This window comes from Aythya marila (assembly GCF_965140915.1).
Source record: "Aythya marila genome assembly, chromosome: 2".
Lineage (NCBI taxonomy): Eukaryota > Metazoa > Chordata > Aves > Anseriformes > Anatidae > Aythya > Aythya marila.
Genome location: NC_139043.1, coordinates 45,852,734 through 45,867,503, shown reverse-complemented (window position 1 = coordinate 45,867,503; position 14,770 = coordinate 45,852,734). Strand labels below are relative to the sequence as shown.

Here is a 14,770-nt window from a genome sequence, read left to right as displayed (position 1 = left end):
TGAAGAAAAAGTTACAAATTATGATGTTTGCACTAAAAATATCAGTCGACAGAAATGTCTTAACAGCGTCAATATTATCTAACACCTAAAATCTTGCTTTATGCCTGTGGATAGGGCGAAGAGCCCTTATCTGCACAATCTAAATTTCACCTTTTTGGAAGTCTTTTTTCTGGACTTTCATATTGCATAAACTCTTCTGAAAGCAAAAACCCAGAAAAAATAATCCAGTAATCTCCGGAAGTGACACAGAATTTAGTCTGTGTGAGTCTGGGGCTCCTTTCCCATCACTCTCAGACCTTTTTGAAAGAACACCACCAGACGTTAGATGGATCCCATTTGTCCACAGCAAAATAGACAAAAACGATCATTACAAAAAAGTTGTTGCATTATTCCTTCCAACCATCATCCTCTGCTTCTACTTCTCATTCTCCTGAGGGTGTTTAGTTTCAAGGCACAGCAGATCACATTCACCCTTGTACAAGACTCTGTGGAATCACCTGATACTTTAATTTCTTTCTTTTTTTTTTTTTTTTTTATTACATCTCCAAACATCTCAATGAACAAGAGAATTTAACTTCTTCGTGGTTCCTCCAGGTAGATGACACAAGACACATGGTTATGTGCCTTTCTCAGTTGTGGCTAGCATAAATAATACTACCTTATTTATGAATTTGAATGATTTAATTCTTACAGGGAAAAAATATATATATTTACTTACTAAACAGTTGGCAATAGAGGACCTGTAAGCTTCTCTTCATGGTATCATGTGATCCTGCTGGTCTGCCAGTTTATTCATGATTCTGTCAAGGAAATCAAGAAAATAAAATGATTTGTGATTTACTACAAAATTCATGCTTATTATTGCACCTATTGATTACAAAGTAAGATGGAGCTTCACAGGAAAAATGTATTGATTAGCAAAAGGAAAATTTAGGGCTTTAGCCTTTTTAGCCATGCTTTCCAACAGCTTGGCAGTGAAGGGTATATCTAAAAACAAAGCTATCCCCTACAAAGGGTACAACTTCTTCACTGAAGAGCAAACATGAGATGCTGACACTGCCAGGCAGCTGTGCAGGGCCCACAGAGCTGGAGCCGGCTCCTGGAGTCTCCCTTCTTGCATCACTCCAGAAGTCCTCAGAGAATATTTTCAAATACTCGTCACAGGTGTTTTTCACCTCAGTTTTAAACATCAACCCCAGTCACACTGATGTTAATTATTCACATTTTGAGGAAAATAAATGCATAAATCAGAAGCGAGAAGCAAACACCACCGTGAGTAATGTCTCACTGAGGACCCAAAGACAGCACAGCATTTATGCTTTTCATTCTATAAAAAAGATTTGTTGGAGATTCATAACCAACTTGAAAGATAGGACACTGAGATTCCTCTTGTGAATATTAAACAGTGTGTTCTATCTTCTCAGTTTCAGTTCAACAATTTCTTCTTCCAAACTACTTGGGACGTTCCTGAGTCACTTTTACGTGCCCTCATAAAAATCTTTCAGAACTTACTTAAAATGCAGTCCTGAATATATAAGATAAAGAATCCAAACCAATGAGTAACACTTTGGAACTGAATAAATGCCGATCAGTTTGTGAAAACAGAACTGTATTTAACTATATTTTATGCAGAAGGCCTGTAAGGATTAACACTTTTCTTTCCTGTGCTCCGTAACAAAAGATGCTTGGGTTTAGTTAAGTTACTGGATACAGTAATTTGTGTACACAAATTTGGCTTCTCTCATGCTTTCTTTCCCATTTAAAAAGGGATCTTAAAACATCGGAGGAACTCGCAGAAATTTCAGTATTTGTAAGGTGTTTTCTTCTAACTGAAAGCAATCATCTGTGAATGAATTTATTACTCTTTAATCATAATGATGCTGGATCATGAAGACTTCCTGAAGGACCCCTGGTCTTCCCTTTCTCCTTGAGGTTTATCAAACAACAAGGCAAACACAGTAAAAGAAAAAAAAATGTCTTTATGCATAATCATATGCATTTCATATGGTCCATTACAGCACTTTGCAAAGACACGTAGAAAAAGCCTGGGCGTTTAGGGTTGCAATTTCAAATTCTCCACTTTTTATTGTATTTACGTGACTCCAGATTGTTCAGTGCTTGTAAATTCTGGTCTGACATACACTTACAGCCAGAGCCCTTGGGGATATGGAATCTATATTGTCAGTGGTTTATCTGGTTCTTACCCTTTTCTGCATATATTTTTATTAATACCTTAATGGTGAAAGCATGGTCAACACAGACTTTTTGTACAGTTCACACTGTGCTTGGTAACTGTGATGTGATGCACTATTTTGGGCTGTGAACCACAACTGATTCATATTTCCCTTCCATCTCCATGTTAATGCTGCCCGTAGTGTATAAAAGCATTTTACTTATAAATTCTGGTCTCGTGGTTAAAATAAATGGGATGCTGTTGAATATTTATTTATTTAGATGGAACTCCTAGGGTAATTTACCCTGTGCTAAGATGTAAGAATAAGTGCCTATATGGGGAAAGAAACAAAAATCAGCACCTGAAAACTTTCATGATGTTTTTCTGTTGTCTTCAGTTAGAAAATTTATCTTCTTGATTGTATGGCTACAAAAATCTACTTCGAGAACTCACTAAAACTGCATAAACCAAAATTGCCTTGAGTTTGCAACCTCTAAAATTTCTTCAAAGTTCTTGGCGTGACTTAAGGTTAAACATAAAAGCGTGGAAAATAGTGCAAATAAATCCATATTTTTGAATATCTAATTTTTGTGTAAAAGAGATGCATGCAAAGCAAGGATTTAATTGATAGGTACTGTAAGATAAGATAGATTTAATGAGATTTACTTGTATGTTGGGAAGCCAAATCGCACCAGCAATGATTTTCCAAAGACAGGGTCTGAACATGGGATCTAACTGCCATGTCTTATTACTAATTATTCCTTACTCATCTCTTCCTTGTCACACACATGGTGGCTGGGCAGCGAATGGATTGAGAGCAGCCCTGAGGGGAAGGGCCTGGGGGTGCTGGTTGACGAGAAGCTCAACATGAGGCAGCAATGTGAGCTTGCAGCCCAGAAAGCCAACCATGTCCTGGGCTGCATCAAAAGCAGCGTGGCCAGCAAGTTGAGGGAGGTGATTGTCCCCTTCTGCTCTGCCCTTGTGAGCCCCCACCTGAAGCACTGCATTCAGCTCTGGGGCCTTCAGCACAAGAAGGACTTGGAGCTGTTGGAGTGAGTCCAGAGGAGGGCCATGAGGATGCTCAGAGGGCTGGAGCACCCCTCCTATGAAGACAGGCTGAGGGAGTTGGGGTTGTTCAGCCTGGAGAAGAGAGAGAGAGCCTGTGGAGACCTTGTAGCGGCCTTTCAGTGCCTAAAGGCGGCTACAGGAAAGCTGGAGGGGGCCTCGTTATCAGGGAGTGTAATGATAGGAAATGGTTTTTAAACTAAAAGAGGGGAGATTAAATTTAGATATTAGGGAGAAATTTCTTTACTCAGAGGATGGTGGGGCACCAGAACAGGCTGCCCAGAGAAGCTGTGGATGCCCCATCCCTGGTGGTGTTCAAGGCCAGGCTGGATGGGGCTTTGGGCAACCTGGGCTGGTGGGAGGTGTCCCTGCCCATGGCGGGGGCACTGGAACAAGGTGATTTTTGAGGTCCCTTCCAACACAAAGCATTCTGTGATTCTGTGATCTGTCACGAACAAGAGAGGTTACAAACTGAGTGTTATCTGGGGGGGCTCCGGTTCACCAACCCATGGTTTCTGAAGTAACTTAGGGAGCAGTTTTAGGCACTAACAGATTAGCAGAGCTATGCACACGCAGATGGCAAATGCAGACACACAGCCAGCTCCTGACCTTGCACAGATTAATATAAAACCAGAGTATTGCCACCTGTTTTAAATCAACTGTAATTAACAAGAAAAAAAAATATAAAGAGTGAGCAGGAACAAAAAATAGTACAGGAAAAAAATGCATTTGAAAAGTATGTGTTAAGCTTTAAAAATCTAAGAGCTATTCTGAGTAGATGAGTTTTCTGCTCATTCTAGCTTCGCTCTATTCTTTTAACACTTCCTCAAGTTTTCACAGGAGTACACTTTGCCAAAATATTCATTTTGAAACATATTTTGCTTCAATATTTGATGAGCCATTCTGACTATTTGAGGGAATTATGCATTACAAATATGTTGGATCTTTGATTAGGATTGAAAAAAATAAAGATTCTTAAACTTCATTTCCTAGATTCATAGTTATGTTTCTAACTACTTGGGTATATTCCCAATCACTCTGAAGACCCACTCGCTCTCCTCTAAAGATTAGAAAATAATAGTCTAATTAAAGCTTTTCCTTTCCTTTCTTTTCCTTTCTTTTCCTTTCTTTTCCTTTCCTTTCCTTTCCTTCCCTTCCCTTTCCTTTTTTTTCTAGACTGTAATGCATGTTGGTATATTTAGAAGTAATAAATCTAGTGCAAGTTTGTACACTCAAATTCATTTTAAGTTATAAAGACCCATCTTCAATAGCAAAATTGGTGGAAATTTGTAACCACTAAGGGTGTTACATGCCTAGTCTTAGATACCTGTGTTTGAAAACACCAGCTAATGTGGTGTTTGAATAGAGCTTACGTATTTTGCCCTTTTTAGTGCACAGTGTTTCACATATAGTTTATCCTAGGCATGATGATGAATAGATATGTGAAACCCCTACGGACAGCTAGCAATATTGTCTTTCACAGTAAGTGATCCCTTCAACGTCTCAGATAAATTAAAGAGGACAATGAAGACATAATGATGAATAGAAGACAAAAGAGTCCAAAAGAGCTGACAGCTCCCAGCCATTCATTATGTCTGATGAGAAAAAAAAATACCAGTGGTGCCTTAAATTAAAGAAGAAATGGAGGAAAACAGAAGACGAGTGTTGAGAGAAACCTAGCAGTCAATGGACAACCTTTTTTGCCTTTTGAGTCTGTCACACAGAAACCAATAGACTGAAACAAAGAAGATGAAAAACAGGTGATGGAAAGAGGAGATAGGTAAAAGACATATCAGTTGTAACCCATGAGGCACAAAAACTTTATTATTTTATTTCTGTCTTCTCAGCTATACTAATCCTGGTTTTGCAGAACATGAAAGAGGAAAACAAGACAGACCCAGTTACCTCCATCTTCAATTGGTGAATCCCCAAGGAAAGTCAACCTTGACCCTTTTAATATTGTCCTGTTCTTGAGGGCTCCACAAATCCTTACAAGAAGGCAACAGCAGAGGCTCCTGACTCAAAACTCATGGAGGTGTGATTTCCCCGTGAATGAAATGCCTCTTGCAAAGGGTACTTCCAACAGCAACCAGACGTCTCCCAGCAAAAAGGCCAGATCCTCTATTTTTCCACCTCTCCTCCTGATTGAAGTGCTCTTGTTGCATCATACGCTGAATTCAAAATTGCTTATCAAAGCCTGTGGTCCTGCCCATGAGGTGGGCTTTCATGGCCAATGGGAAAAGGCACAGGTTCTCACTCAATACTGGCTCAGGGCCAGATTCACACAGCTTTAATTCCACCACCAAGGTTTTCACCCTGTTTCCCACAGGTTAGCCACTCTGAGAGTATTCAAGCATGTCCCATAACAGGAAGCAGGTGTACTTTTCTCGACTACACAAGGCTCAAGTGTAGCTTTGTGTTTTCTTGTTTGTGTGATTTGTTTCTTAATTCAATGGCCTACTTCCACAATCCAGCTGTTATTTTGCAAAATTTATGTCCCTGAAACCTTCGGGGCATGCTAATAAAAAGATGATTAACTTGCTGCACTAAGATTCCTTGAAGCAAGAATTCTGTGTTCTTGTTCAGCATGTGCCACATTTTCCGCTGTGATTTATTTCGCGCTGCTTGGAACGGGCAAACCACAGTTACCATCTTTCTTCATAACATCCTGAGTGCAGCAACTTTGATATTTATGTCCCCTTTATACTTAGATCTTTAAGCACCCTTTGGAATGGATTCCTCTTTGCAGAGCCAAGAAAGAGCAATTCGCATCTACTTTCACAATTATCCTCTGAAGTGCACACCTTTTGCTTTCTTAAGGTCTCAAACAAACAAACAAACAAAAAACCAAACAAACCAACAAACAACACCAAAACCTCTTTTGCTTTGCAGGACATCTATGATTCCCCCTGGGCATGTGCCTTGTTGTGGATATTCTGGTATTGGTGTTTGAACCCTTTAGCCACATGTTGAACCTTGGGCATGTCAATGAGAGGGAGAGGGAGAAAAGGCTTACGCTCTTTGTGTGCAGTGTCACAAAAATGGACAGGCATTGAAGGACCTCATGTCCCAGTGACCATGGCTAGGGGAAGAAGTTAGTATGGAAAGGCCAGGTAGCCCTGCTGTTGCCTTGGGCTGCCTAATGCCTTAGCATCTGTGGTAACATTACGAATGATCACTGGAACAGCCAAGGGCAAGTGTTGAAAGGGTAGGAAAAACTGAGAGGAAAAATACCAGAGTGTAAATGAAAGGTCATTTAATGTGAGATTTCCCGGCTTTGATGTGTGCTTGCCCTCCAGCAAACTTGAGCCCCATGACCTTTTTGGAAAAGTTGTGACAGACAGGGTTGCTCTCTGGGCTGATTATAACCGGGAAGGCCCAGAGAAGGTGATCAGAAGAACTACAAAACATTAGATACTGAATGTCCTTTACCCTCTGTCAGGTGTGCCAGGGACTTTAGTTCTTACTCTTTTCTTAATTATCTGCTGTTAGCAAACAGTTCTGAAAGCAGCTCCAGCGTGAGAGAAGTCTGACCTCCAGTTCTTCTGGTTGCTTCTTGCTCCCATAGGTGCTCAGACATGATGCTGTGTGTCTGTCCGTCCACTTGGAGAACGAGGAGCTAAGAGTAAGCCTCTCCTTTCCATCTCTCATCTCTGTGGAGCTCTGAGAAGAAGCTAACATATTTATAAGGATCAAGTTGACTTAGCAGCTATAAGGATCACTGGAATTTGGTCATTAATACACATTAGGAGTGGAGAGAAGGCGAATGTATGAATTTTATAACTTTCCTATGGTAGAGTGCGGATCCAGTAGCATTTATAAAGTAGAAGTTCCTTTGTTCTGTTTTCTCCTACACCATTACTTAAGCTACACTGCTTATTAGCTAGATATCATTTTGCTGCAGTGATACCGTACATAAACCTACTTTTCCACTATTGTCAATTAGTTCCAAATGAATTAACCATCTGTTTACTGTTACCAAGTTATGCATCAAGGTTGAAAGACACAGTCCCACAGGGCACCGTCAATTTTCTGCAACAGCCTAACACTAGATTGCGACACTGCAGTCATTTTAAGGAGCTACCGAATGCCATTAGATACTCTAATTTTACAACAAATGTCTTACTACAGAAGGCTTTCTGGGTGCCCATTTGTCTTCTGTTGCTTACAAAGGCAATTTTTTTCCAGTCATAATACCACAGTTGTATTTTCCAGGTGGAGGAAGTGACTTCTGCCACTTCGGTTACATGAAAATCTCTGTTATCTGACAGTAACCCAAGGCATAGGACACATAAGTGAACCATATAAGCCTTTTTCAAGAAAGAACACACATGTAAGGATAGGCTTTGTGAATTTACTTCCACTGGAAAACTAATAATGATATGTCAAGGTCTAGCTACATAAATATTTCCCTTATAGCTCTCTTTGCTGTTACCAATGGCCATCTGGAACTTTGATGCTGAAATTTTATGGCACAGCTTGAAACAGGCTATTTTTGCTAACTGTTTGAAGGAAAAAAGTCCAACTACTCTGAGTTTGGGGAAGGAGCATCTTTCATGTTGCAACTTAAAAAAAAAAAAAAAAAGTGAAACAACTGGGTCAAGAAAGTTGGACCAAAATAGTCTTTAGTGAAAAGAACCTTTCACCGTCTCACTGTCCACTTGGAAAGACTTTTTTTTTCCCCCTAATGAAATATGATAGATTTAAGTCTAAGCAGTGTAAGTTTTCATTTTTTTTTTCTTTATGGATCTTCTGGGACCCAAAACAATACGTACTTTAATATAATTTCAAGTTCATGACAAAAATTTCACTTGGCGGTACTGTGCCTAGGAAGCACCCAGCAGTGTAAACTGTCTGCTCTTTGACATGAAAACTTTATAATCACCGCAAGCTCTCCTGCTGGAAGACTTTCTTGGCACATATGGCTACCCAGCCTAGCATCTCCTAAGATGCCCCCTGCAACTGTTTTAGATACCTCTGTAACTTCTAGGAAAATCAGGAAAGAAAGAAGCTGAATTTTCTTTGACAATCATAGCAGGTAACAAACACAGAAACCAGCTCCATTTCCACATGGCTCTTGTGACACTGTGCTTTCCCAGGAGGATCTTCCACAACATCTCACCTGCCTCAGGGTGCCCACAATGTGGATGTCACCATCTGATTTACTCACCCGAACTCTCTCTGTAGGTAGCAGGCTCCTCTAAAGCCTGGCTCCCATGACCTGTTTTAAATGCCTGTGTAGGAATGAGGAGACCCAACCCTTTTAACAGGGCTGTTTCTCTCATATGAAGGCTGAAGACCCACCTTTAATTTCAGCTGATGACACTGAAAATGAGGATGCCAACAGCTGTACAAAGGGGTCCCACCAAGTGGTCTCTCCAGCTGCAGGTTTATGGGGTTAATTCCTCTGCAGCTGTGTTAAACTGGTCCCTTGTTCCTATGCTGTAGGATACACAATGAAAAAGACTTAGTATAAGGAACAAGTGAGCCAACAGCTCTCTAAATTGGAGAGTAGGAGAAAGGTGTACCTTTGTGAAGCAGCTGAAATCAGGCTTTTCACGTTATTCTGCTTGATTGAACGCAAATATTTCAAGCAGAGAAAGGAAGAAGAGCAAGAGAAGATGTTTTCTATCTTTCATAATGTAGCACTATATTCCAGAGATTGGTTGATTGGCTTAAATGTTCAGGAATGGAAATCATCAACTGTAAACAAAGAGAAGTATGCATGCTCTGCATGTCAGAAATCTAGGCCAAAATACCCGTTTCAGAAAGATGCTTCAGCATTTAACGACGTAAGCAGGTGCCTTGCTATCAAAACCACCTGTACTGTAGCACTGCAAACACTGGTCTTACACTGGCCCTAGATGACTTTCAAGAAAATCTGCAGTAGAGATGGGAACAGCTCTGTCTAACATTTTAACTGCATGATCAACCTTCCCTCTAGCAAGCAATGCAATTATCCAGCTAAACAAATAACCCTTAACAAATCACCACAAAGGAGGCTCAATATTCTGCATCACCGTTAACTGATTTACAGCGAACTGAAGATGCAAGCTAAAGCAGGGAAGGACCTATAATTGTTTGTACAAAAATCTCATGGACTGGGCTTTGGCTTTGAAGACTTCAATTGTAAACAGGGTTCCTTTTACCAGCATTCACCAATACACTGTAAAGACTGAGAGGGTGGGATAGAGAAGAGGAAAGAGGTCGAGATAGACTAATTAAGTTTTGGCCCATCTCTACTGACCCAATGTAGGATAAGTATAGATGAGGCCAGCCCCAAACCCATTAATTCTGCTTTGTCTCCAAACTTACCAGCTGGTCCACATCTACAAAGCACAGAGGAAATAATCACCAGTGAGGAATACCAATGCAATCCTCTTTCTGACTCCATCAGCTCCTGAATCCAGTCCACAAAAACAACATCTTTTGGCAAACTGAAGTTGGGTAAGGAACAAGAGCTCTGACTCAGGTCCGAGAGTCCCATCAGCAGATGCTAGATGTGGCCCATTCTATCGTAACAAACACGATCACACAGTTAAGGAGAATATAAACACCTCAGCTGCCAAAAGTTTAAGTAAAAAGTAACACATTCATTATTGCAATTGTAATTTTGAATTGTACGTTTATGTTTGGGTTTGTATGTAGATGTCAGATGATGACTGTTTTCTGCTTCTTTCCTTATTCCCTTATTTATACTCGCATGCCTCTCCAGTGACAAGGGGAAACAAAAAAGGAAAGAAAGAAATGAATAAACACATACATGGCATTTTGTCTTTTTTTTCAGTGAAAAGAAAATCATACTAAATTTTCAATCAAAATACATGTTTAAAAATAATAATATTTCCATCTCGGTTTTGTACGGAATGTTTTGAACCAGTTCTAATCACAACGTGTAAGTGTGGCATAAGGATCTAATTTCACACCGACAAGCTATAATAGACATATACAAGTACCTAAGATTGAAAGAAACATTTTATTACATGTGGGAAAAAAAATGGTAGGAAAGCATAACTGCCTTTTGAATTCTTAACAATCCATTCTCAAAAGTGCAATACTATATTTAATAGTAATATGCACTGTTGGTTAAATAACATGGGGCATAGATTCCTAACAAAAACAACACAGTCTGTAATGATACTTTACTAAAAATATCAGTACATAAACAAAGATGAAAGGTACATTTTTGAAGATCCCTGTGTGTGTTTTGCCAGATCCTTTTGCCCCCATGATGTAGTGTTAGTTCTGGGGCAATTCCAACTGCAATGTTTGCTAGCTTCCTATGAGCTGCTATTTTAGACCACACATTAATCTTGGAATAACGTCCATCACTTCAAATCTGCCTGAAGTAGCTTCTTGTATGAAATTATAATAACTCATGCTCTAAGAACAGAGATAGCCTTGGCAGATTGGGATGGATGGATGCATAAATGCAGGTACACAGTCATACGCCATGGAAAGTCAGATGATGTCTTGACCTACGTCTGCCTGGTTAAACCTCCTTTTAAGAGAGCTATTTACTACCTCTCCTATAATCAGACATTCAATATGGTAAGAAGAGAAGGGAGATAAAGTGAGCTCTGAAATATGACTGCTCTGCTTTGGAGGGCTGATCAGCATACACCAGCAAGTAGAAGAGTACACTAGCTTAGACTTGACATTTCATCTCAGAGTTTATTATGACTGTGTCTAGTTCAAGGGACACCATTTATTTATCCTCAACTTTCAGCCCCCGGGTTTGATGTCAAAGGAAGAAGTGGCCTCAGAAAGAATAGGGGACTACCACTCGGTGACCCAGACATAAATAGCAACACCCTTTATATAAGAATATTTTGCACACCATTTTGACACAGAATAAAATGAAAATTCGCCAGGGCAGCAAACAGAAATACAGCCCCATAAAAATTTAGGTTTGGAGGGAGGCGGCAGGAAATAGGCTCGTGGTAATTTCCAAGTTATTCGTTCTTGTCTAGGCAAGGTTATTGTGGTGCATTTCATTTGAGAATGGCTGTAGTCCTGCCTGGTTCAATAGGAAGAGTTTCCAAGAAAACTAGATGTCAGAGCGGCGCGGCTTATTGGTTTTGCTCAATGTAAATTCACTTTTTATGCAACTCTGAATAATAATGCCCTGCTCTGTGTCAACATGATGAATTAACTTCTGTGGCTTTGGAGGCGGGGGGAGTGAAGGAAAGAGAAGGAGAGATAGGGGAGCTTCCAGTGCTAACCTGGCACCGATAATGGCACTGTCTGAGATTTAGCTCTACATGACAGGTCTGGAGCTTTAAAGAGGATTTAGCACGCTGATGACTGTGGCTTATTTTCTTCCCCATTGCTTTATGCGGCTAGCAAGACTGCTACTGGCTGAACAGCTCATTTTCCCTCCTTCACTAGGCTGAACACTGGCACAGACAGACGTGCAGGTAAGCCAGAAGGAAATAGAAAAGAATGTGGGAAATCTCAACCAGCAGCATCTGAAACCATGTCATGCTGTCAAGTGAGATTATGTTCAGATGCACAATTTATTTTAATAGCCTAGTGAAAACTCTCATTTACTGTCCAGAAATGTGATGTTCTCCCTCAGGCAAAATCCACTGACCCTAAGGGGAGCTTTGCTTCAATACAGACCCCAGCACCTGGTCCAGGAGTTGTAAAGCAGTGCAGATGAAAACCACTGTTTGAAGAAGGATGGTTTGGTTTGGTTTGGTTTTCTTATAGAGGTAAGAAACAGCACGGGCAGGAAAAGAATAAGAATCCCGGTGACTGCACATTTGATAGGCAGATTTAATAAATAAACATCTGGCTGAATCATTCACCTCAGCTAGAATGTAATGAGGACAGTTTCAGGTGTGTAAGATATTCTTTTCCTACATCATAACTACGATGGGCTAAGCCATGTTCTCAGCTGCCAAAGGTCAACCCAGAGTAATTCCAGTGACTTACTTTATCGTAATATGATGTAATTAAACTGGACTTTGAATGTGAAAATGGAATGATCAAGGAGAAAGGGGGAGAATGGCCTTTATCTTCCTTCCCCTCTGTTTTCCTACTAAAGAAAATTATCCCAGGGAAACAGACTGCCTTTTCCACGCCACACCTGACTTCACCTTTGCTTTGTTTCTATAGACTGTAAAAAGGCTGGGGGAAATGCGCTGCCTCTTCTGGGTGCAATTAAATTCTGAGCTGCGAGTTCATCCCTGCAGGAATGGAAGACGGGAGGTGTCCAGCTAGGAGTCTGTTGTACAGCACAGATCCACCCGCACCCCATAGCAGCTCCCACAACTGAGCCCAAGGATGCAGTGAAGAATCCTTTTCAAACAAAACTGCGGCTTCTCTTGCTTCGGGAGCCCCGGCACCAGCGTTACCATTACCATGGCAGCTAGAGAAGACAGGAATCAATAAGAAGCAGCGAGAGCCCTTTTGGTACAGCCATCCCTGCAGAGCACAAGTTGGCACTGGCTCCGGCCTGTACACACAGGGACAGTCTAAATAATAAACTTGCACACTCGTTTTTTTATTTGTCCACAGTAATCCGGCCTCATTAAGCGTAAGAACAGGCGTTCAATGAGTCAAGGTCACGCCAAGAAGGAACCTGCTGTTTGCTGCATCTCTGCCTCGCCATTAGTGGCGGTGGACAGCCCAAAGAGAGGGAGGTAATGGCTTGGAGAGCCATTCTGTTGTGCTTCAGGCTGCTAAAAGCCGCCCTGGGGAACTGCATTCCCTAACTCAGCATGCAGCGCCAAAAAGACACAAACACCAAACTCCGTGCTGGTGGTCATTAATTGCATCCTCCTCGTTTGCTAAGAGCAGAGCACAAAACACCTGCACTCTCATCCGCGCGAGTGTGGAGCAATTCCTGCTGCGATGGAGTCCGCCAAAGCCCACTCCAGAACAAAGGAAGTGCAATCAAACGCTGCTTCTGTGAAACTGGGGCACAAACATCTCAAGTTGGGCATCTAAATGAAACATCCCTTCTTAACATTGTGTTTCTGTGCCTCATTTTTCCCTGGTGCAGAGCGCCATTTCACCTCCTCAGTACCTTGTGAAGATAAATTCATTAATGTTTGCAAAGTACTCAGATGCCGCAATAATGAGAGCCGCAGAAGTGCTCCCCAGGAAATTAATAACTCTGGCTTCAAACCTGGATGTGAATGATGTACAGTTATGGGAGGAAGGGGTGGCATAATGAACTACTAAGATAAAATAAAATATTGATTCATCTGAGCAGTGTTGACTGAAATCTTCCCTCATTTAAGACAGTTTTGCTTTGCACCCTTAAGGGGCTTCTCAGTGTAACTTTCACAGTTTTAAAAAAGGAAATCGAGGGAAAAAAAGACTCCAGCTTAGGAACAGTATCATACAACTGCATGGACAGCCACACAATCCTCTGGAGAACTGGGATCTTTAGCTCCTTGACCCTTTCATGTGCTGTCCTTTATGTGGGACAGGCACAAAGGAGAGGGAGGGGAGTGAGGAACACTCAGCTGTGGAAATCCTGTTTTCTATTTCAAGTGCTAGGGGGGATTAAGTCTAATGATGACAGGCTCCTCCCCTGATCTTGCCTTACCTGATCTCTTCTGCCCGAGCCCTGCCATCCTCCCTTTCCCCTGCATAGTGTCACCATCCTTTCTTCCCACTCCCACCCATTCCTCCTCAGCGCCTGTCTTGCTGTTTTATTTCCACATATTCGTCTCTCTGCCCACTGCCAGTTCCTCCTACACATGAACTGGATCCCAGCCCTGCCCTTTCTCTCATTTCTCTACCTGAGTCAACCACCTGGATCCTGGGCACAACCTTCGCATCCCTGCTCTGCTGACAAAATCCTAGGAGAGCTGAGCTGCACAACTTAAAAAATAAATAAATACATCGCATGTGAACAAGGGCTTCTTGGACCAGAATGCAGACTGATCTGGGAAAATTCCACTGAAATGCAAAAACCTTTAACCTTGAGTGCCCTCAGTAAGTCCCTCTAGGTTTTGTCCTGCATCCATCTCTCTTCCTGACAAATTTCCTGATCTGTGATGAGGAAGGCCCACAAAATATTGGAAGATACCATAACTTCATGAAATACGATTTTTTTCCTCTGGATCTTTATTCTTTTAGAAACTACTTTTACTAAAATGAAAAAAAAAAATACAGAAATTGCAACAGAGATTTTCTGGATTGGAAAATTTCACTTTGAATGGTACCAAAAAGGTTTTACTGAGAGAAGTATTTGGCAATCTTTACCAGACTGAAGGTCAACACAGTCCTTCTCTGTGCTGTTCTGCATTCAGGAAGACTCTAACCCACCAAATAGCATCACGAATTTGAATCCTTTCACAGAAGCAAACAAGCCATCAAACAGGGGAAGTCCTGTAGAGAGCTGAGTCTGATTCCTCACATAATCCCCTCCAAATCATGCAAGAGAAACTTCTGGTTTGTCTGTACCAAACATGCAGAGATGTATTATGATTTACAGAAGGTATCACTGCAGACTTCACTTTCAATGAAAATTGGAAGATGTGAATGCAAACCTTTAGCTGAAAAAAATAT

At 41.1% G+C, this 14,770-nt stretch overlaps 1 protein-coding gene across 5 annotated transcripts in view; it reads right to left on the bottom strand.

Annotated features, from left to right (window-relative positions):
• Positions 1–14,770, bottom strand: part of TMEM108 (transmembrane protein 108) — a 144,791-nt gene that overhangs the window by 71,970 nt on the left and 58,051 nt on the right. For 3 of the 5 annotated variants that reach the window (XM_082752550.1, XM_082752554.1, XM_082752551.1), the window contains exon 3: positions 719–800. Coding sequence is in view for 2 of the 5 variants with exons in the window: in XM_082752551.1 (XP_082608677.1) it covers positions 719–758 (40 nt within the window). In the remaining 3 variants the exon portion in view is untranslated. Of the gene's footprint in view, positions 1–718; positions 801–5,143; positions 5,350–14,770 lie in introns of those variants that run through there. The other 2 variants (XM_082752552.1, XM_082752549.1) reach the window with 2 other exon arrangements.